This window comes from Typopeltis vanoorti, chromosome 1 (genome assembly GCF_054136105.1).
Source record: "Typopeltis vanoorti isolate ZY-2024b chromosome 1, IOZ_Tvanoo_1.0, whole genome shotgun sequence".
NCBI lineage: Eukaryota > Metazoa > Arthropoda > Arachnida > Uropygi > Thelyphonidae > Typopeltis > Typopeltis vanoorti.
In genome coordinates this window covers 133,088,112-133,110,734 of record NC_143549.1, presented here as the reverse complement: position 1 = coordinate 133,110,734, position 22,623 = coordinate 133,088,112, and the positions used below count along the sequence as shown (strand labels likewise).

The following is a 22,623-nucleotide window of genomic DNA, read 5'->3' as shown; positions in this document are numbered from 1 at the left end:
TAAAATGGTGAGAAATGTGTGTGGGGGGGGACAAGAGTTCATAAGAAGGATGTGAGCAGGGGAATGAGAAGCAGGTTTTTTGCATGGAGAGTTGCAAATAACTGGGATGCATTATCTGAGAATGTGGTGTCTGCAGAGAATTGAAATGTATTTAAGGCACAGTATGATAAGCTGTGTGTATGACAAAGGGACCTTCCGTGATGGGTTGTTGACTCCATTGGGATCTTGGGATAATAATAATAATAACTTCATCTCCATGTTTATTGATGGAATGGAATGGAAATTTCAAGTTGGTAATTCACACTGCTGGCTTGTTGGTTGAGTTAATGTATCTATTCTCCAGCCAACACTGTAGGTTCGAATCCTTCAAAGGTCATGGACATCTGTAACACTACCACTTCTTCTAACAGAAGGCTTCACTCCCTCCAAAAAAACCCAATGAAGTATAGGAGTGACGATATGGCATCAAAATTACATTACATGTGAATAACTAACTATTCACATTGCAAAATTGGTAATAATTGAGAGGTTAACTGAGATGCTGAGGGAGACTCTGATGTAGAGAAAATAAGGAAGTCATTGTGAATATGTGCAAGGCCTTGGCATGACTGTATCTGGACTGTAATACTCAATTTTGGTCTCTAGACTTCCAAAGTAGGATTATGATGGAGAGGGTAAAAATGCAAGTAAACAAGTTAAATTTTTCATGTGGCATATGAGCTAAATTTTTCTCTTGTGAAGTGATGTCAGTGAAATGAATTGGCACTGGAGTAGTGAGTGCATTAATAAAAAATGAATTTAAGGAGAAGAACAATTAGTGTGAGTTAGAGGACCTATTCATATGAGTTCTTGAACATTCTATGTTAAAAAAAGATGGAAAATAAAGCCTCTCACATTCCAGAATTTATTCTGCCAGTCATTTATAAGCTGAGAAGTTCTGAAGTTAAGCAAAAGTCAATTGTTAATTGATTTTCCTATTATTTTAGAAATGATGAATTAACCTTCCTACCGGCTAGGACGTCTATAGACGTCCAACTAAATCTGGATAAGATTCAGCCCACCTGTTGAAAGAACCTGGATAAGAAGTGCAATTTGACTGTCATGTCCATTAGAAAGTGTGATAATCCCTCACGCTGAAGAGAACGGTTAATCGGATTATCTCCCGTTCGTAGCTGCAGTTGCCTATAACAAGAAACGCACTTCCTTTTTCCATGCTGGATAACTTGATTTTAGTTATATAGGATAGAATAAAATAGAGAAATTATTTATATTTTTGTTTTCTCTTTTTATTCTACAATACAATTTTAATGTCTGGGCAGAATAAAGATCTTGCATAATTTCTTCACTTAAATATTGCCTTACCTTGGAGAACCAATTTAATTTTTTAATTTTTTTGCGCTAATTTTTTTCTAATCGCTTACTAGTCAAATGATTTTTCTTTGTTCTCGAAGAAATTAATTCACAATAATTATTTGAAATATTCTTTAATAAAAAAAAAGAAAATAAAACCGGCTGCCGACATTCCAGTTTATATTATTTTTATTTTTGCACAAAACCATCGAAAGCGAATAATACTTCACAGATTTTCTTTAGGACATGCTGGAGCAACTTTGCTTTATAGAGAATAACATGAAATTGTTTAATCGTAACCCTAAATTTTTTCTTCATGTTGTATAGTAATTTATTGTTCTTTGTACACAATCTTGGTTTCCTTGTATAATTGGTCATTACAAAATGAAATTAACAGTTATGATTAATATTTTCTGCATAATTCAGATATTTTATTCTCCAATTTTTAAAGTAAGTGATACATTTGCTTATTTTTATCATTCAAAATATGTAGATCAAATGTGAAATTTCACTTCCTTTCACAATAGAATTGAACTTTATTTCACCTCTGATAGTTTAACCCCCCCCCCGTTGTATCACTATCACACACCCGAAAACTGTTATGAAACATAGGTACAGTTTTTATTTAATTCGTTATTTTTCTCTAGTAATTGTTCCACATAACTTTAATTTTTCGATACTGAAACTATGTGGTGATTATTATAAATTAGCAAATTATAAATCAGAAAATATGCATATTATTTCCTCATTATTATAAATCAGGAAATTATGTGATATTCGGATATAGGTGAAATTAATATTTGAAAGCACTGTCATCCTTCAAATGCATTATCAGAATAAAGTGAAAAACCAAACAAGAAATTTCTACCTGTAAAATATTCAGATATTGCTTGAGGCTCTTCAGTGTGCTGCATGTTCTATTGTTCTGTTTCTCACTGGGGGGTTAGTAATCTCCATTAGCTTTGAGCTGGTCAGAAAGGAACTACTGGGCAGAAAAGAATAATTAGTAAGTATATTCAAGACACAATTTATTTACAAGATGGCAAGCAGCAGCAGTAGCAGTGACACTCATGGTAAGAAAAGAAAACTTCGTGGGATGCAGAAAAGTTGGAGCCTTCGCCTTTCGAGCAGCTCTTGTTCTACTAATGAGGAGAGAAATCTTTCTAGCTCTGAAGATAGCGATTCTGCCTGTACTTTAGATATGTCTTCGTGCAGAAAATGGGTGATCGCCACTGAACGTACACCAGCTTGTCCACGGTTTCCCTTCATAGGTAAGCCAGGAATTACTGAAGACTTTGACTCCAGTAATATTTTAAGTTCTTTCCATCTATTTTTAGACGATGATATTGTTTCCTTCATAGTGGAACAGACTAACCTTTATGCTTGCCAACAACATCAGCAAGTTGAGTACAGTCCGCATTCTCGCAGTAAACTTTGGAGCCCAATAGATATCAACATGCTCCTTACATTTATAGCACTCTTGATTGTGCAAGGTATCGTGAAAAAGCCCGCTCTCGAAATGTATTGGTCTACAGACTGGATTCTGAACACGCCAATGTTTCGTGATGTTATGACTGAAAAACAGTTCAGTCTCATCATGAAGTATTTGCATTTTCAGAATAACGAGGAATACGATCAGGCAACACATCCTTGCCCAGTCCTCAACAAAATTTATGATTTTCTGATGAAAATCCGTCAGAAATGTAGATCACTCTACATTCCTGAGAGAGACTTGAGTATCGATGAAAGCCTTATGCTATTCAAAGGTAGACTGAAATGTAAGCAGTATATTCCCAAAAAGAAAGCGAAGTATGGAGTAAAATTTTTTATGCTTTGCGAATCCGAAAGTGGATATCTTTGGGATTTCAAACCTTATACGGGAAAGCAAACTGTAATCGAGCATGATAAATATTCGGATCTCCCCTTGTCGATGCGTGCAGTAATGCAGTTACTAGACCCTTTACTGGGGAAAGGTTACTGCATTACAATGGATAATTATTATATGTGTCCTGAACTCGCTGATTTGCTTTTACAGCATCGTACAGATAGTTATGGTACTGTAAATGCAAAAAGGCGAGACATGCCTCCAGATCTGGCTCCAGGAAAGCTATCGAAGGGGGAAATCCGAGCTTATCAGCGAGGGAAAGTCTTTGCACTACGTTGGAAAGACAAAAGAGATGTTTTTCTGCTGTCTTCCCTGCACAATCCATCAACGGAATCCATGGAGAAGCATGGTTTGAAGAAAGAAAAATCTATTGCTGTGTGTGCATACAACGACACTATGGGTTGAGTCGACAGGTGCGATCAGCAGCTATCATTCTACTCTGTAATGAGGAAACAGCATAAAAAATATTACAAAAAAGTGTTTGGACATGTTATTTGAATTTTGAAGTGTTTGGATTTTGTTATTTGGAACAGTTTCCTCCTATACAAGAAAAAAATGTTTGTCTACCATAACATATCTGGAATACAGAATAGAAATTGCGAAAGCATTGCTGCATGCACATGCACCTTCTTCAGCAAGCAGAAAAAAAGGAAATCCTGTCAGACATCTGAGGTTGAACGCTACTAACTCCAACCATTATCTCGAAAATCTATCACCAACGGCTAATAAAAAAAAAACCTCCACGCAAATATGTATGTAATAAAAAAAATATCAGAAAGGAAACAAAAATCTGGTGCCCTGAGTGTAAAACTGCTTTGTGTGTTTACCCTTGCTTCAAGGTGTTCCACGCTGTTCAAGAATTTTAAATTCTGAACAGTATGAAATAAAAAATGTTTTGTTTTCAAGGCCATCAGAACAGTCCTTTTCAGGACTACAAATATTGATAGAGGGATACCCGAATGCACTGTTTCTTTTTCATCTTGAAGGCTAAATTTTAAGTTCTTTTTATGACACAGAGAAACTGGAAGGAGTATTCCAGGTAAAGTATTTCATCAAAACAATAAAAAATAATGAAATAAAATCTACCCTATATATATATAAAATGATAAGCTTTTTTATGTCATGTTTATCGAAACCTTTTGAAACTCAGGGCTACCCTGAGTGTCGAGTCTTCAAAATTCGAGTCATCAGAATTCAGGGGCTGAACCCCCTTTCGAATTATCACAATTGAAGGAGAACTGGTCTACCATACCAGAACACGGGGGGTTGGGCATAACTCCCCTAGTTAATAAATGAAATATATAAATAATAACGGGAACATTTTCACCTTGCCAACACTCAACATTGATGTGATATGGGTTCCAAATTTCTTGTTTCGGAGATATATATTACAAAGTTTTGTAATAAAAATTTCTGCTACAATGAAGTTTGGCAGAATCAACAATATTATTACCACCTTATTTCTGTTTCTCGTGTGGGAGAAAAACGGTAAAATGTCACTCTTATAATTATATGAGATGTTATAATGGCAAAAATAGTAAGAAAAAAGTCATTTGCAGTTTCTCTTCAAAACACAAAGAATGAACATTGTAAATTCAGCCAGTGGAAAAGAAAATACTACATATTTTTCTCCTGTTATCTGATTTTTTTTTCTTATAGTTCAAAGAAGAAATCACTGCATATAACATGAAGTCTGCAGGAGGGAAATAATCTGGAAATTGGTTACATTATAACGAATAGAGAAATCATGTCAGAAAAATTATTCACGTATGATTCTAATCTCAGCAGACATAATATAGCATATTATTTCTAAAATTTCACATAATTTCAGCAGGCAGTAGAACATTTTCTTCTAGATTACATATCTAAAGTAACTGAACCTTTGCTACTATTTTACACTAAAATGAATGGGTATGTTCCCCAAGTAATTTACGTTTGTAACAGCTGTCTTGCGAACGATTTATGAAATAAATTATCTGAAATATCCGCAGATTGCTTAGGTCTATATCCCCCCCCCCAAAAAAAAGAAGATTATGAAACGCATATGCACCTTTTCTTTGAAAATAATTCAAATCCTCTTTTTCAAGATAATTGTATGATTTAATTTCTAATTTTTGATAATAAAAGTGAAACTGATCATTATAAATTAAGCAATTATTTTGGCATAAATAATGTATAAGCATGTAAACGAAATATCAGTATTTCTGTTAGAATATAGGTAATCAACAATCGAAAAGGAAACAAGACATTCTTGACATATTCTGCACTACAGCCTGGGGCACTTTATTGTTCTCCCCTTTCTTCTCAATAGCACTGAGAGTAATAAGCCTTCAACTTTTCCTCCAGATAAGAGGAGATTACCAAGTATTTGGAAGACGTAGATTATTTCAGAAATAGCTTCCAGCAGCAGAAGTAATATTTAGATTTTTTTAAAGAAAAACAAACAAAAATAATACTACTGAACTTTCTTTTGTGTGGTATGCATATAAACAATTTTGCATGGTGAAAATATAGCATATTATTTCTAAAATTTCACATAATTTCAGCGGGCAGCAGAACAGCTGGTTTTAGATTGCAAATAAATAGAACAGAATTAGAAGTTTCACAATACAATCCGATTGCCGTATATCTTTTGTCAAAATGGTAAAATGAAGTAATTGATTTTGAATGCTGTCTAGAAAAGTTTTCAAACCTGTGAGTTCTAAGAGAGGATGAGGGGGGAAAAGCATTAGAAAATCTTCAAAATGAAAAAGAATTTTGAATCATTCCGTATATGATATTTTTCCCATTATATTTTCAACATATCCACGAGGATGTGCACTAGATATTATCGTAATATGCATAATACAAATAAATAAATAAATAAATGACGAAGGCGAAGAATCACTGCTAAAATATCATTGGATATAAATTTGTGATACCAAAAAGACACACAATCGGAAACCGAGTAATGCAATGTAGCATTTTAACATTTTTTTTTCTTTTGTCTTTATGAATAACAAAAAATCGTTTCTAAAACTGAAATGTGATGATCCATCTAATGCTATTTCGCTAGAAACGAAAGAAAAAGGACATATTTATTTCAAGAAATATTGTTTAAAAATATAAATATTTGACATAATATTTTCAAATCAAACATTTGAAAATTCTGAAATTCGAAAAAAAATTATTCAATTATTATACGTAAAGTGAAAGATCAATCAGTGCAACTCTTCCAGTGCACTGATTTGTAGAATTACCAAGTATTTATAAGACGTAGATTATTTCAGAAATAGCTTCCAGCAGCAGAAGTAATATTTAGATTTTTTTAAAAGAAAAACAAACACAAATAATTCTACTGAACTTTCTTTTGTGTGGTATGCATATAAACAATTTTGCATAGTGAAAATATAGCATATTATTTCTAAAATTTCACATAATTTCAGCGGGCAATAGAACAGCTGGTTTTAGATTGCAAATAAATAGAACAGATTTAGAAGCTTCACGATACAATCTGATTGCCGTATATCTTTTGTCAAAATGGTAAAATTAAGTAACTGATTTTGAATGCTGTCTAGAAAAGCTTTCAATGTATAGAAATTTAGAGTAGTTATGCAATTCAGTTCCAGGAGAGAATAAGGAGGGGGGGGGGGGGAAAGCATTAGAAAATCTTCAAAATGAGCAAAAATGTTGAATCATTCCGTATATGATATTTTTCACATTATATTTTCAACATATCTACGAGGTTATGCACTAGATATTATCGTAATATGCATAATACAAATAAATAAATAAATGACGAAGGGGAAGAATCACTGCTAAAAATATCATTGGATATAAATTTTTGATACCAAAAAGACAATCGGAAACCGAGTAAGGCAATTTAGCATTTTGACATTTTTTTTTGTTTTGTCTTTATGAATAACAAAAAATCGTTTCTAAATCTGAAATGTGATGATCCATATAATGCTATTTCGCTAGAAACGAAAGAAAATGGACATATTCATTTCAATAAATATTATTTAAAAATATAAATATTTGACATAATATTTTCAAAGCAAACATTTGACAATTTTAAAATTCGAAAAAAATTATTCAATTATTATACGTAAAGTGAAAGAACAATCAGTGCATCTCTTCCGGTGCACTGATTTGTAGAATAAAATACACCAAATTCACTATCACTAAATAGATTCATTACAAAAGCTGATCAGTGGGCATTTCTGGATTGATTTTTTTTCGCATATGTGAAATTGGTTTCAATTTTTGGGAAGAGACACAATAAATCATTTTAGAGGCAAGAAAGGTCAAATAACTTAGGACAGTAAATGAAATTCTAAGCAACACAATAGACGTAAAGACAGGGGGAGGGGACACAAAGGTCACTCAGCAAAAGTTAATCCACTAATGCTATAGAATAGCCGAAACGAGATTAACGGCGGAGAAAGGTAATGGCATGATAAAAGGTAGAATGCCGACGAAGTTTTGATCCATGAAAAAAGCTAGGGAGAGCTGACTATATCATCCACACTGGCCGGTTGGGAGGTTAAAGCGAGAGGAATGGATAGCAATTCAATAATAACGATTTGTCTCCCTTTGAGAGAATGGATTGAATGTAGATTAATTATTGAACTAGTACAAATAACAAGTGAAAAAGTGGCATAAAATAAAAGATTCAAGATTTTGATGCCACATTAGAAGTGAAAACCTTGAAGCAATTGGAGAAATGATATTGAAGATGACTTGGTGTTTAGAATTGGCTGGATCTTTTCTTGTGTCAAAAATCAGAGATATTGAACAAAATATATTCTATGGTGTATGAAGCAGTTTACTCAATATCATCATCTTTCTTTTAAAGTTACACAGTGGTCAGCATTCATAGTTAAGAATTTATGGAGACACAGCACATGTGTTAAAATTTTCTTTACTTGATATTAGGAAAGTAATATTCGATGTTTTGACTTCTGTATTGAGGTCATCATCAGGAAAATACATATGTATAAATTACAAGTTACATGCCTCTGCACTTTACAAAGGTAAAATGAATCTAAGCTGCTTATTAATATTTTATCTAGCCTGACCTATAGTAGAGAAAAAAAAAACTAAATTAATAATATTAAAAAAATAAAATAAAATAAAATTTGGAAGAAAAAAAAACAATAAATATAAAAATAAATTAAAACCAGAACTACATTAAACATTTCTAAAGTCCTCTCCTATTGAGATTTTCTTCTGGGCTTGTTCCAGTTGCTATAAGGGTTGCAGATTGGTCCTCCACATTCTTGGAATGACTAATCCGTCATTTTTGTTCAGGTTTGGATTGTGTTTTAGTATTTCACAGGCTTCTTTGAATTTTCTCTTAAACCAGGCTTTGGCGCAGTGTAGGGACTTGGTGCCTTTCCAGTCAATTCTATAGTATGTCTGGAGTGCATGCTCTGATAAGTCTGTTTTTCCATTATGGAGGTATTTAATGTATTGTTTGTGTTCGTCTTTTCTGATTAGGATAGTGCGTCCTGTTTCCCCTATGTAGGGTACATATACATTGGATTTTGTAAATCCCTGGATTGGCAAGGTGTGGAAGAGGATCTTTGGAAGAACTTTGTAAATTTCTTAATTTGGTTGGGGGTTTGAAGATAGTCTTGATGTAGTGTTCTGTCTATTTTTTCTGAAATGCCTCTAACATAGGGTATGGCTATGGCATTCTTATAATCTTTTTTGTTTTTTGTGGTATTTTTATGGAGGATCTTGTGAACTTTTTTTTTTTATTATAGCCATTTTTCACAAATGTATGGTTAATGACTTCGAATTCTTGGTTTAGAGCTTGTTCATTCAAGCAAATAGTTAGTGCTCTGTGTTTGAGGGTGCTTATGACACGTAGTTTTTGTGTTGGGTGGTGGTATGAATTTCTGTGTATGTACTGGCCCGTGTGTGTGTAGGTTTGCAGTAGACTGAGAAGGAGAGACAGCCTGAGGGAGGATGTGTGATGAGCGTGTCTAGAAAAGGAAGAGAGTTGTTGTTTTCGATTTCAGTAGTGAATTGGATATGTTTGTGTTGTTTGTTCAGATGGCTAAGGAATGTATTTAATGTTTCGTGGTCGTGGAATCAAATGGCGAAAATGTCATCGACATATCTGAGCCAGACTTTGGGCTTTAGGCTGGCCGAATCTAGAGCTCATGCTCAAAGTCGTCCATGTGAAAGTTAGCTATCGGGGGGGGGGGGGGGGTGAGCCCATGGCTGTACCTTCTTTTTTGTAGGTAAAAATTGTTTTGCTACACGAAATAACCAGAGAAGAGTAAGTGGACAAAGAGGGCTGTGATGTCAGGCAGAAATATGTTCTGTAGGAGAATAATAATATCATTGATCAGAACATTAGTGAAAAGGGCAGTTATGTCAAAGCTGACTAATAAATCTTGGTGGTTGAGTGTGATGTTTTTAATTTTGTTTATAAAATGTGTATTTTTTATGTAGGAGGGGAATGACCTACCAATTCCTTGAGTGTGGCTGCTAATTTCTTATCTAAGTGGTAATTAGGGATGTCAATTCCTTCAACTATCAGACATAGTGGTGTGTTTGTTTTGCATATTTTTGGAAGGCTATAAATTCTGGGAGCACAGGCATAATGATGTATTAGTTTTTTGGTTGTTTCTTCTGGCCATGTAATCATGATTTAATTAATTATGTTGTTTTCTTTTTGATGCATTTAGTGGGGTTGTGGTTTACCATTTGGTATGTGTTGTGGTCAGATACCAAATGGTTCATTTTTTCTAGGTATGCTGTCCGATCGAGGACAATGGTAGCATTACCTTTGCCTGCTTTTGTGATTATGAGGTTGCAACTTAGTTTTTTTATTTGAGTTTAATATGTATGATGTTTCCATTCGTATTTTGTCAGCTAAATTGGAGGGGGAGGGGTCTTAGCCTCTTTCAATATGATAAATGAAATTTAATTTGTTAACTGACCTCGGTGCAATGACGTAGTTCAGACCTTTTTCCAGCAGAGAGAGTTCTCCTTGGTTGTAGCTTGATTTGTTAGGATTTGTTAGGCTGTAGCTCGATTTGTTAGGATTTGTTAGGCTGTAGCTCGATTTGTTGAGGACATATGTGGAACTACAAGGATATAGGGATTATGAATGGCTCAGGAGACAGCTGCAAGCTGTCTCCTGAGCTATTCATGGAATGAGGAGTTGGGTGGAAAGGATATCAGTTCTGCTTGAGTGCTATTTAAGGCATGTCTAACAAAAACAGTGTAAATATATTCCAAGGGTCATGAAGGTTAAATAAGTTAATTGTGAAATGGATGAATAGATGCATGACGTATGTTATATATGGAGAAAGATGGTATAATGAAACAGCATAAGATGAGTCATAATAATCAGTTGCATAAGAAGTACAAAAAACAGGCAAGGAAGGTAACTCACTTAGTAAGGGTAGCAAAAGTGCAGTAAGAGCAGAAGTTAGCTAACGAAGCCAAAAAAGTCCTTATAGAGCTTTTGATATGTACCACCAAATGATAAAATGATTATGGAAGGATAATATTGGTTGGTGAATTGCCATTTACCAACCAATATCATCTTTCCAAAATCACTGTAGAGGATATCATTGAGATATTAAATGAGCAGTTCATAAAAATATTTCATCCTTATGAATGTGACATAATACAGAGTTTGAGTGTAGTGGAAAGGGAGGAGAGACTGATCGTGGGTGAGCAGGAGGTATATGGGGAAATGAGAAAACTTTATATTAATAAGGCTGTGGGACTGGATGATATAACACCACATATTTTGAAGAAATGTGCCAGGGAGTTGACATCTGTCTTGATATACTAGTTTAATACGAGTCTTACACTGGGCCAAGTTCCTAGTATAAGACTCATATTAGATTAGTGCAAGATTTGTACTACCATATATTATCATGTACAATGCAATCCACGTATAATGCGAACTAGAAATTTTGTTCGAAAACTAGCCCTAAAATGCCATGTCCACGTATAATGCGATCTGTTAATCTTGTTCCATAACATTATAAATAATACAATACGAATTAACGAAAGAAATATTTATTTTAAAACAAAATGTCAAAATCCTTTAAATTCTTCTTCATCTTTTGAGTCATCAAACATTTCATTTATAAATTCATCTGTAGGGATTGCATCATCAGTGTAGCAGTCATCGTCTTCGTGCTCTCCATTTTGTTGTGCATCGTCCTCACTTTAGTATATATGACGTGATCTTCGGATCCATCCATTGAATTACTTATTCTACATTTAAGAAATGAGCGTTGAATCATTTCAGAAGGTATCAAATCCCATGCTTCTTTAACCCAGCTGGTGACTAGGGTGATCTCAGGCTTCTGAAAATTCCCACCCTTTGTCATCTTCACCAAACCAGATGACATACATTCTCTCTATTTTTCACGTAAGTGATCTTTAAATGGCTTATTCAAGCTGACATCAAGTGGCTGCAAAATGGAAGCTAGACCATCCGGTATGACTGCTAGGTCTGTACGTAGCTCATGTGCTTTCTCTTTGCTTGCCTCTGTTAAATGCACCCGGAACATATCCCAGACTAGCATGCTTTGTTGACGTAACAAGCTACCTGGACGTATGTTCCATACTTAATCCAGCCACAATTGTACACCTTCTTCATCTATCCAACCTTTCTAATTGGAGCGAACAATTACACCTGGTGGAAATTTCATATGCTTCGAAATTTTCTTCCTTTTAAATATCACTGTTGGCTTTAATTTGGTTCCGTCTGCCATGCATGCTAGAAAAACTGAGTTTACTGTTCGATTCCCAGGCATATCAAAGTACATGGCCGTCTCATCCATATTGCCAATTTGGGAAAGTTCATATCCGTGACACTTCCGTAATTTTATGATAAATTTATGGAAGGACTGCACTTTTTCTTCAAGCTGCTTTTGTAACTTCTGCGCAATTTTTGTTCAGTGTCATAATGTTAATGCTTTGCATTCCATAAATCTGTTGCACCACCCAGGCGAAGCAAGAAAAGATGAAATACCTGGTGTGTCCTTGAATTTACCATTCTTGAGTTGTAGAGCTCAAAAATGAATTGCACTTCTTGTTACTATAATGCCATCTTGTCGTTGCATCAAAATCCATTCATTTAGCTCTTCTTCGAGTTCTGGAAAGGATGCTACATCTCCACGACAGGCACGTTTCGTTTTGGGGATTTTTTCAAGACTGTCTTTTTGCTTATGCCAAAGTCTAATATTACTCTCTGCTACACCAAATTTTCTCATAGCAACACTGTTATTATGTTCTGCAAACTGCATGACACGCAATTTAAATCCTGCTTCAAAAGATGAACGTTTACGTTTCTGTTGGCTCATTTTCAGGCTAGGTTTGTTTAATGAATAATATTTAAAATGAACTGTAGTTAAACCGATATACCTAACTGTGCTCTATCTATCTCACTGTGCTCTATCATTCGGTGATGGAGCGCGCATTGCATCTGCGCATAAAGCCAGTAATGTAAGTAGCTTTATGCACGGATATGATGCACACTCAGTCGCCGAATGCGAGTGGGTCAAGTAGATTTGGTTGCATAGGCATTAGGTAGTATATATTGTGTGTGCAAGTCTAATACGATATTATATTTTTTAGGATCTGCATATAATGCGAACCCCTAACTTTAAGTAGTATTTTTTACCATAAATTGTTCGCATTATACGCGATAATATACGGTACTTCATAAGGAAGTTGATAAGATTTTTAAGCTTCAAATAATAGACTAGCGCGCGCGCGAGATGTTATGGTTAAATTGTTCTAGAAGTTAGCGAGGACCAAAATCCAGAATTGGATTGACAATAGTGTCGTTCTCTTTGATGGACAGTATGGGAAGATCATCTTTTAGCAATCTGCTTACTTATCAGAGTAAGGTGACATTAAAGTCATTCTTTCACAGTTTTCTTCCTCTTACTTGCCACATAACAAAAGAACTCTTTGGGATTTCTTTTGTCCCCATCATCTAGTTTCCACTCATCATCAGCTTTGAACTTTCATACCATACAGATCATTCTTCTTGTCTGTGCCTTGTATTATTCACAGGACTGCCAATCACCTTTTTCTTTATATTCTCTTCCCAACTTTTTCTTTTGCTGCAACTCCTCCTAAATGATACTACTTATCCATTAACTCTTACCTAATTTATCCTCTTAACTCTGGGTATAAGTCTGATACTGCTTTCCTCAAACATCCATTTACCGTCTTCCACGCATTGTTAACATCTCTTGCCTCCAGGTTGACCGTACCTACACTCACCTTCTTCCTCTCCCACCCCAAAACTCTAGCTTCCCTTACCTGCCACATCCAAACTCTTAAAGAATAACACTTTCTCAAGATACTTAACTCCAAATGCATTCAAATGCAAATCATCCACCTTACGTAAGTCCTCTTCTCCATCAAACTCACTCCATACATCCATACACTCCACATCATTCCTCCTGCACAACCTGACTTATTCACAATCACAGGTCTTCTTCTCAGTTTGCCTCTATCATACCATGGCAGCAGACTCGCAGTTTTTATTCACTTATACCAATAACTTTTTTCACATCTTTTTATATACTATACTCAATGCCTGCTAGATCATTAGTACCGTCCCTTTCAATTTCCTTATCATGGAATCATCATACAAAATTCAATTCTTATTATCTCTTTTACTCTTTCATACTCTGATTTTCCCCTTCCCCCACTTCCTTTACTTCTCTGCCATACCTCAGGCATTTCTTTTCTCCAACCATTCTATCTCACGTTTTGTTCTATGAAGAGCTCCACGTAAGCTTGCTGTCTCTCTCTCATTATCATCTGGTCATTCTCTTCATTTTCCATTGTTTCATTCTAGCTATCACTTGCACTGCATGCACCTTCACTTGCTTCCAACACTTTACTTGCAACAATATACTTTCAGTATATACACATTTTCAATGCATATGCATATATTGAAAGTATCTGCTCTAGATGCACAAGACTGAACAAATAAGAATATGTGTAAAAAGAAACCTGAAATGGTGATGTCATGTTCTATAAAATCTCATGAAATTACTCTGTTAATGACAGTAGTTATTAAAAACAGTCATAGATTAACAGTAATTAATCAATAAATAAATTTACCAACCTGAATTTGGATCATCTGGATTTTTATCAGGATGAAGTTCTAGAGCTTTAATCTTATATTCAGATATAATTTGTTCTTCCTGTGAAAAACATTTTAAAATTCTTTTAATTCCAACTTACAAAATTCCTGTTTCTGATATGTCTAAAAATAGAAATCTGCAAATAAGAGAGAGAGAGAAAGAAAGAAAGCAGAGCCAGCAGGAGCTATATATATTAAAACTACAAAACCACAAACTGTGCCCTGCTCTTCCAAGATTTATTTTTTCTTGCCTGAAAGAATATTATCAGATAAGAGATTTAGCTTTTCCTCTGTGAAAGATATTTATAAAACTCTTGGAAGAGAGAGGAAGTCAAGAATTGGTGTTCAGAGACTAGAAAAAGTGTTGTTGAATGAACAAAGTGGATGTGCAGAATCGGTTTTTTTTTTGGGGGGGGGGGCGGCTGTTGAATGAATATGCAGACATCAGTGGGGCAGCTGAGTGTAAGAATGTGTATAACATTTCTAAGTTAGTCCAGAATGGGATAGTTAGTATAAAGCATCAGGATAGCAGTGAGCCTAAGGGGTTTTTGCACTTTATCTACACTAATGTCAAGAGCATTCGGAACAAGCAGGAGGAATTTTTGGCATTGGTTAGTTCATCCTAGCAAAGTTATTGGCATTAGTGAGACATGGCTAACAGGAGATGATATAGTTAGTGGAATAGAATGTGAAGGGTATAACATGTTCAGAGAGAGAGAGAGAGAGAGAGAGAGAAAAGAATGGGGGAGGAGTGTTATTGATGACAGCTGATAAACTGCAGCCAAAGAGTAGAAGTTCATATGCATGACAGCAAAAATAGCACAACTCAGGCTATCTGTGTGAGGTAGAGGCCAGCAGAACAAAATATACAGTTGGATGCTGCTATAGACCAGGGGATGGAAAAGAGGATGGAGATAGTATACATCGGTAAATAGACTCAATGAGTGGAGGGACAGGTAATTATTATGTGGGGAGGGGGATTTCAACTATGGGAGCATACATTGGAAGGAGAAGAGGACACATGGGAGGAAGTATTAGGAGGAAGAAAATGGAATTTATGCAGTTACTAAGGGATAATTACTCGAGACAGCATGTGATGGAATACTAGGGGTTCAAGAGGGCTCAATCTAGTAATTGCATCTCAGAATTTGTCTATGACCACATTGCCACCAACTGGTGAGTGCAATCATATGGTCTTGATCTGGGAGGTGGCTAAATGTGTGGAATTTTCAATTGAGATGGGATATATGTGGAATTACAAGGCAGGTAGGTATGATAAGCTTAGGAGATTGCTTGGATCGGTTCCATGGCATGTAAAACTGCAAGGGCTGGATGTTGATAATGCATTGGAAGTGGTAAAGGAGTGTTTGAGGGAGGTAATGACAGATTGAGGTAATGACAATTGTGGAGGGAATTTAAGGAGAAAGATGACCAGCAGGCACATGAACAATACAAAGCACAGGCCAGAAGGGCAACTAGTGTGGTAAGAAAGCAGAACTATGAAAAGAAGTTAGCAATGCAGGCTAAAGAAAATTTCCACAGTTTTTTCAATATGTTGCAAGTAAAAAGAAAGAATGATTTTAATGAATGCTGATGCAGGGAGGTAACTGAATCAGTCAAAACAGTAGAATTACTAAGTGAACACTTTGCAGAGTGAACATTTTATCCCACCAGGTTCTGCTGGTGGGATAAAAAGGGAAGGGGCAAAAGTGGTGGGATAAAAAGTTTTCTCAATCTGTCTTCATATTCAACATTCCTGAGACCAAAAACCACCTTGGTGAATTGTCTCTGGACCCTTTTCGATACTTCATCTTTTTAACCCAAGTGACCAAATCTGTGCACAATAATCCATAGGTAGCCTGATCAAAGCCTTATATAATGGATCCATAACAATAGTACTTCTACACATCAGTCCTCTGCATCATGTCCACAATCCGCTGTGTTGTCCTCACAATTTTAGCTACATATTGCCAAAATTTTAGGTCCCTATCCACAATCACCTCCCGGATCTCTCATTTCTCTACCTCCTCCAAGATATTTCCTCTAACTGTATACTCTACACCCTATCTTTGCTTCCCAAATTTTAAAACTTTACACTTCGTAGCATTGAACTGATAATCCCCTTGTTTGCCATTCAGCCAGTGCATTCAAGCCCTCTTCCAAAACTACAGCATCTGCTCTAGTTCCCCTCAACTTTGCATCATCTGCAAACAACTGCATGTCCCCATTCAGACCTCTCCCAATATCAATACCATACAAGTTAAATAGCAATGGTCCCACAATTCTTGGATATCGCTCCTCCAGATACAACTTGCCTCATAGACAGCCAATCTCCAATCCAGCACATTAATATACTATATAACCCAATCCTTGTCATAGGGTAATCTATTAAAGGCCTTTACAAAATCCAAATATACAAAAGTGTATGTATCACCCTTATCTAATGCATTTGTCACCCTGTTATAATAAGTAAGAAAACTGCTAAAACACAATCTTCCTTTAGCAGACTGGTACTGACCATCAAAGAGTATTTTGCTGTTGTCAAACAATTCTGAATCTTGGCCCTAACTAACTTCTCCAGCATTTTAACCACAACTCCAGACACACAGACTGGCCTATAATTCAAAGTTTATCACCTCTCTTTTTCCACTCATTAGGAACTTCGCCAATAATGCAAGACTCATGTTAGAAAGATATGTTAAAGCTATTTTTAACTATCTGGAGTTCCTCCTTTCCAACTGCATTCAAATTCTGTATGATATCACATTCACAAGGATAAAATACATTTATTTTAATATTGAATATTTAATTTTAAAATAAATATTTTTATTTTATTTTAATATTTTAAATAAAATACTGCTGCTCATATTGCATTTTTGCTACTCTCATCAAGCAGATGAGTCACCTTCCTTGCCTGCTCTTTGCACTCCTTATGCAAATGGTTGCTAACACTCATCTTGTACTACATCCATAATACCTTCTTTTTCATTTATCCATTTCAAACCTTTTGACCTTTGGAATAAATTCTGATACTACCTTCATCAGATATTTCTTCATTAGGGCCCCAAGCATGCTGATGATGCAAAGTTGGGAAGAATTATAAATAGTACTGCTGATGTTAATTCCATTCAGAAAGATTTGAATCGATTTTTTAATTGGACAAAGGAGTAGGGTTGTAGTTTTAATATCAATATGTGCAAGGTGATGCATTTTGGAGTGCAGAAATATAAGGCTGTGTACTATATCGATAGTGCCATACTGCAGGAAGTGGATGAGATTAGAGATTTGGGAGAAATGGTTGAAAGTAGACTGAAATTTAGAGGGCATATTGCTAGTGTTGCAAAGGCTGCACATCGTAATGCTGCTATGATAATAAGTACTCCAATATATATAGATAAGGAAGTGGTTGTGCCACTGTATAAAGCACTGGTCACACCACACTTGGACTGTTGTGCTCAAATCTGGTCATCTGGTTTTCAGTGTGATGTGGAGATATTGGATAGGGTCCAGAGGAGTGACTAAAACAATAATAGGACTGTGGACAAGTGATATGATAAAGACACAATTTTGGATGGAATAAACTTGATCAATGCAACAATTTCACCCCCCCCCCATTTCATATACTTCCAGCATTAGTAAACAAACATAGCAAATCATTTCTGGTTGTGAGTAGTCCTACCACCATCACTTTTCAGATGTGACTCCTCAATACTGTCCGGGTTTCTTTTTCTATATTGAATCTAGCATCCATCTGCAGCATTCCTCATCCAACTTGACCCCTCCCCTATTTTCCTGTCTATGTTTCTGCCATCTCATTTCTTTTACCATACTACTCACCTCTTCATTCACAAGCTTCCTACCTGCTTTCGTGCTCCTTCACATCACCTCACAACCTCAGATCTTCTATTCACTACAGTCAATACCTTTCCTTCCAGCAACAATATTTCAAGCTGACTCACACCAAAACCATTTAAATGCAACCCATCTTCTTTTATATAGTTCCATCTGTCCCTCAAATTCATTCCACATATTCACAAAATGCACCTCTTTCTCCTCAACACAGCATTCATAATCTTTGCTCACCACCTCAACTTACCATTATTACCTATGGGCAATTCTTTGAATACCTTTCCACCCAACTGTTATCATTTACTCTAAATTACAGATGCCAAGAAATTATATTCTTGGTTTCATCCTTTATCCAAGTGTAAGCAAACAAGTTTGCACATGAAGTAACTTCACAAATGGGCTACTTGTATATAGAGGTTAATGATTTCACATAAATTGTGAAATTGATGATTTCACATCAATTGCTTTACTATCCCATAATGTAAAGGCACATATCCTTATGGAACAAGCATAATGCTATGCATTATGGGAAGGGCCACCACCCAGATGAGTTTTGACCTTTATTGAGGTCTCATCAGTGGAAGCCAGACCCAGAAGTGATACCAAGGTTGAAGTAATGCAAAAGTCATATTTCCAAAACCGATCTGGGTAGTGGCCCATCCCAAATGCACAGCATTATACTTAATACTGTGCATTTCCTCTAAATGAAAATCTCATAATGCAAAGCACATAAGGATATTGCTTTGCATTATGAGATACTAAGGCAATTGATGTGAAGTCATTAGCCTCTATATACAACTAGCCCAGTCTTGAAGTTACTTCACGTACAAACTTTGCTTACTCTTGGATAAAGGATGAAACCAAGAATATAATTTCTTGGCATCTGTAATTTATAGTATAACCAAGTGAAAAAACTTTCAATATCTTTTACTGCCCTCACCAAACTCCTGATATCCAATCTGACATTTTCTTTGTTCCTATCCCAACCATTATTTTATTATTATTATTATTTCTATTATTATTATTATTTCCCTAGACCTCATGGAGTCAAAGACTCATCTGGGAGATCCTTTTATCACACACACACATCTCATCATACCGTGTCTTAAACACACTCAAACTCCTTGCAGACACCACACTCTCAGGCAAGGCATTGCAATCATTCACAACTCTGCATGAAAAAAAAATTATGTGGGAGATAAATTTCATTGCCTGATGTGAGAACACTACCCCACTTACTGGAAGGTCTGAAGTGGCTTGAAAAAGTGTTTGGTCTCTAGACATAGAATTCTGGATTATGTAAAAAATAAATAAAAATACAAAAAAATATATAAATATATAAAAATTAATAAAAAATAGAAAACAAAAATCTTTAGCTGGTCCATGGTATTAATTTAATATAGGGCTGAAAGATTTTGTGGGTGGGAATCACACCCGCATAAAAGCTCTTTGGTGTCCAAAGTACAATTAAGTGTATACACCTGTCTGCACTTTGACATCCAAGAGCTTTTATGTTAAGCGTTTTCTTTTATTTAAAATTTTTTAAATGTTTAAAATCTCATCTAAAGCAGCATCTCTTCCTGAAATCAAGAATATTAGAAAACAGACTCCATTTTGAAATAAGATTGATTTAGGATTAAATATTTTTCATTATATATAATTTAAGTCCTGCCGTTATAGTTAACTAGTATGTCAGATATTATTTGTACATAACATATAAAATTATAATGTACCGATATTTTCCAAATATAAATTTTATAAAAGTCTACAGTAACTTCAAATCCACTGCCTCCAACTCTACCTTTCTGCAGAACTTTTATTTTTCTGGTTGCAGTTATTCTACTATCATAAGCAATACCCCCCTGCTATCATGTTTTCTCTCTGTTATCCCAGAAACTACAACTTTTACATTCTATCCCTATGACAATATCTTCCTCTGTAAACGAAGTCTCACTAATACTTATAAATTTTGCTCAATTTGAGCTATCCTACTATTTATAAAATCAATTAATCTTTCATCACAGTTTCAATATTATTTTGGTTATTTGTCTCTCTATCCTTTCCAGTGTTAATTATCCAGAAAAAATTCAGGTAACTAAACCTATGCACAGCATACTAGATATGGTTTAGTCACATCACACACAAAGAAGACTATGGTGGGTTACATGGCATCTCAATTCTGTGAAGGGTATTTGGATGATGGGCAAAACAAATAGTTGATTTCAAAATATTCTGCTGTCAACTCAGGACAGGGCATGGTGGATGTTTGGTTTAAAGGGGGAAACTCCAAACAGTTGACAGTGGAACAGTGAGATGTTAGGTGTCAGAGTTAAGGAAAGTCATGTGATAATAATAATTACTATTATTCTGGACCACCATGGAGTTGCAAGACTCATCGCAGGAGACCTATCTCCTGCGATGAGTCTACCGTTATAGTTAACTAGTATGTCAAGTATCTTACCTTATGTCAAGGTAGGATACCTGACATACTTGACTATATGTCATAGTCAAGTATGTCAGGGTAGGATACTTGACATATAGTCAAGTATGACTTGACTATATGTCAAGTATCCTACCTTGAATGAGTTCAAGGTATCCTACCATACCTTGAATTCACCATCTGCATATTCACCACCTAATCAGGCAATGAATTCCATCATCAAATCATCCTCACACAAAAAAAGCCACTTCTCACTCTCCTACTCATCACCTCCTTTCACAACTTCCAGGGATGGTCTCTTCCCCTTGTTCATTCCCCTTAATCTACTATATGTAAAATCTCCTTAGTGTCAATTCTGTAAATATTTCACAACAGTTTAAATGTCTCATTCATGTCATCCCTTCATCCTCTATTCACTAAACTAGATAGATTGTATACCTTCAGTCAGTCTTCATAACTAACATTAATTTTGTATTTTCTGCTTTTGTACCCACTACAAGTTAGTTTATCTTCTTCGAATCCCAGTGAAAAAAATATGAGTACAATAACCCATATGTAGCCTAATTAGATCTTGATTATCCTGTTAATTGAAAGTAGGATAAGTTAATGCATTAATAACATTTTGAGCACCAGCCCATAAAAATGTCTGAAAATAAAAAACATGAAATAAAAAATGTAAAACAATTGTCATATTCTTCAAAATTCAAGTTAAATATTACCTAATTACTAAATATACTTTGAATATTTAAAAAAATATCAAATGTGTTCTGTTTTTGATTTCTTAATTTTGGATTCAAAAAAGTAGGGTTTGTATTATACATGGGGAGTCTTATACATGGAAAAATACAGTAATTCAGTCTTTCAGCAGAAAAAAGTGAGTGACTGTGTACACTCTGCTAAAAATTCACTCTTCACCCAGATCCAGAGTTAAGGATGGGACAATTATCTTATAATTGTTAATTATAAGATAATTATAATAATTATCTTATAACTGCTGGGATAATAGTTAATTAACTATTATCCCAGCAGTTTTTGAAAACTTATATTCCTTGCACATATTCATGACTGAGAGAAAGCTGTAAGATAGCAATAAACATCCATTGCACTCTATCCTCTACAGCAGTGTTTCTCAAACTTCAGATATCCACGTACCCCTTCTTAAATTTTCATTCTTACCAAGTACCTCCTAATTAATTTATATTATGACCTTTTTCTTGACCACTAGTATTAATAAATTAAAGACTTAATTCTGTATGTTAGTCAAGTAAATAATAGTTTAATATCCAACGTTTCACTGAGTGATATCTGTCAGCATATTCCAAGGATACGCTGTAAGCAATAGAAAGTAACAAAAACTAGGAAACTAACCGACAATTCTAAAAATTATATAAAGTTATCACTGTGCGTGATAACAATACGACACATGATACAATACGCGTGTCGCAAGTACAATGTTTTATTTGTTGAGATATTTATTGTAATTTTCATGAAAGTTCATTTCTTTTGGGTTAAATAATCTAATTAGAGTTTTCCATATATCTGGTAGGATTAGGCCTTGATTCTTATTTAACTTACCTGTTGAACGGGCGACTGTAGCAGCTTCTTTGAATGTTTTGGAATGGTAGTTCTCTTCTATGTAGGGCATATGACTCATATCCCATTCAATATTATGGTTGGTAGAGGCAAAGTGGGAAGAAAGGCCTGATATATCTTGTCTGTTATTCCTTACATAGCCTATGTGTTTCTTCTTTCTGGTTTCAAAACTTCTAGATGTCTGTCCGATGTAATTGATACTGCATGAACAGGGTATGCTATAAACTCCGGAGTATTTGTAGAAAGGATGGCTATCTTTCGGTGATCTTATAAACTTTTGAATGGTCTCAATAGGTTTGAAGGTTACTCTGATATTATATGGTTTTAGAAGAAGAGGAGCTAATTTTTTGGATACGGTACTAACAAATGGAA

General features: G+C 35.1%; 1 protein-coding gene across 4 annotated transcripts in view; it reads right to left on the bottom strand.

The window, feature by feature from the left end:
• The window catches only part of jdp (DnaJ domain-containing protein), a 93,081-nt gene that overhangs the window by 59,189 nt on the left and 11,269 nt on the right, over nucleotides 1-22,623 (bottom strand). For all 4 annotated transcript variants that reach the window (XM_090393868.1, XM_090393852.1, XM_090393877.1 and 1 more), the window contains exon 2: nucleotides 14,352-14,430. In XM_090393868.1, the coding sequence (XP_090249994.1) occupies nucleotides 14,352-14,430 (79 nt within the window). The remainder of the gene's footprint in view (nucleotides 1-14,351; nucleotides 14,431-22,623) is intronic.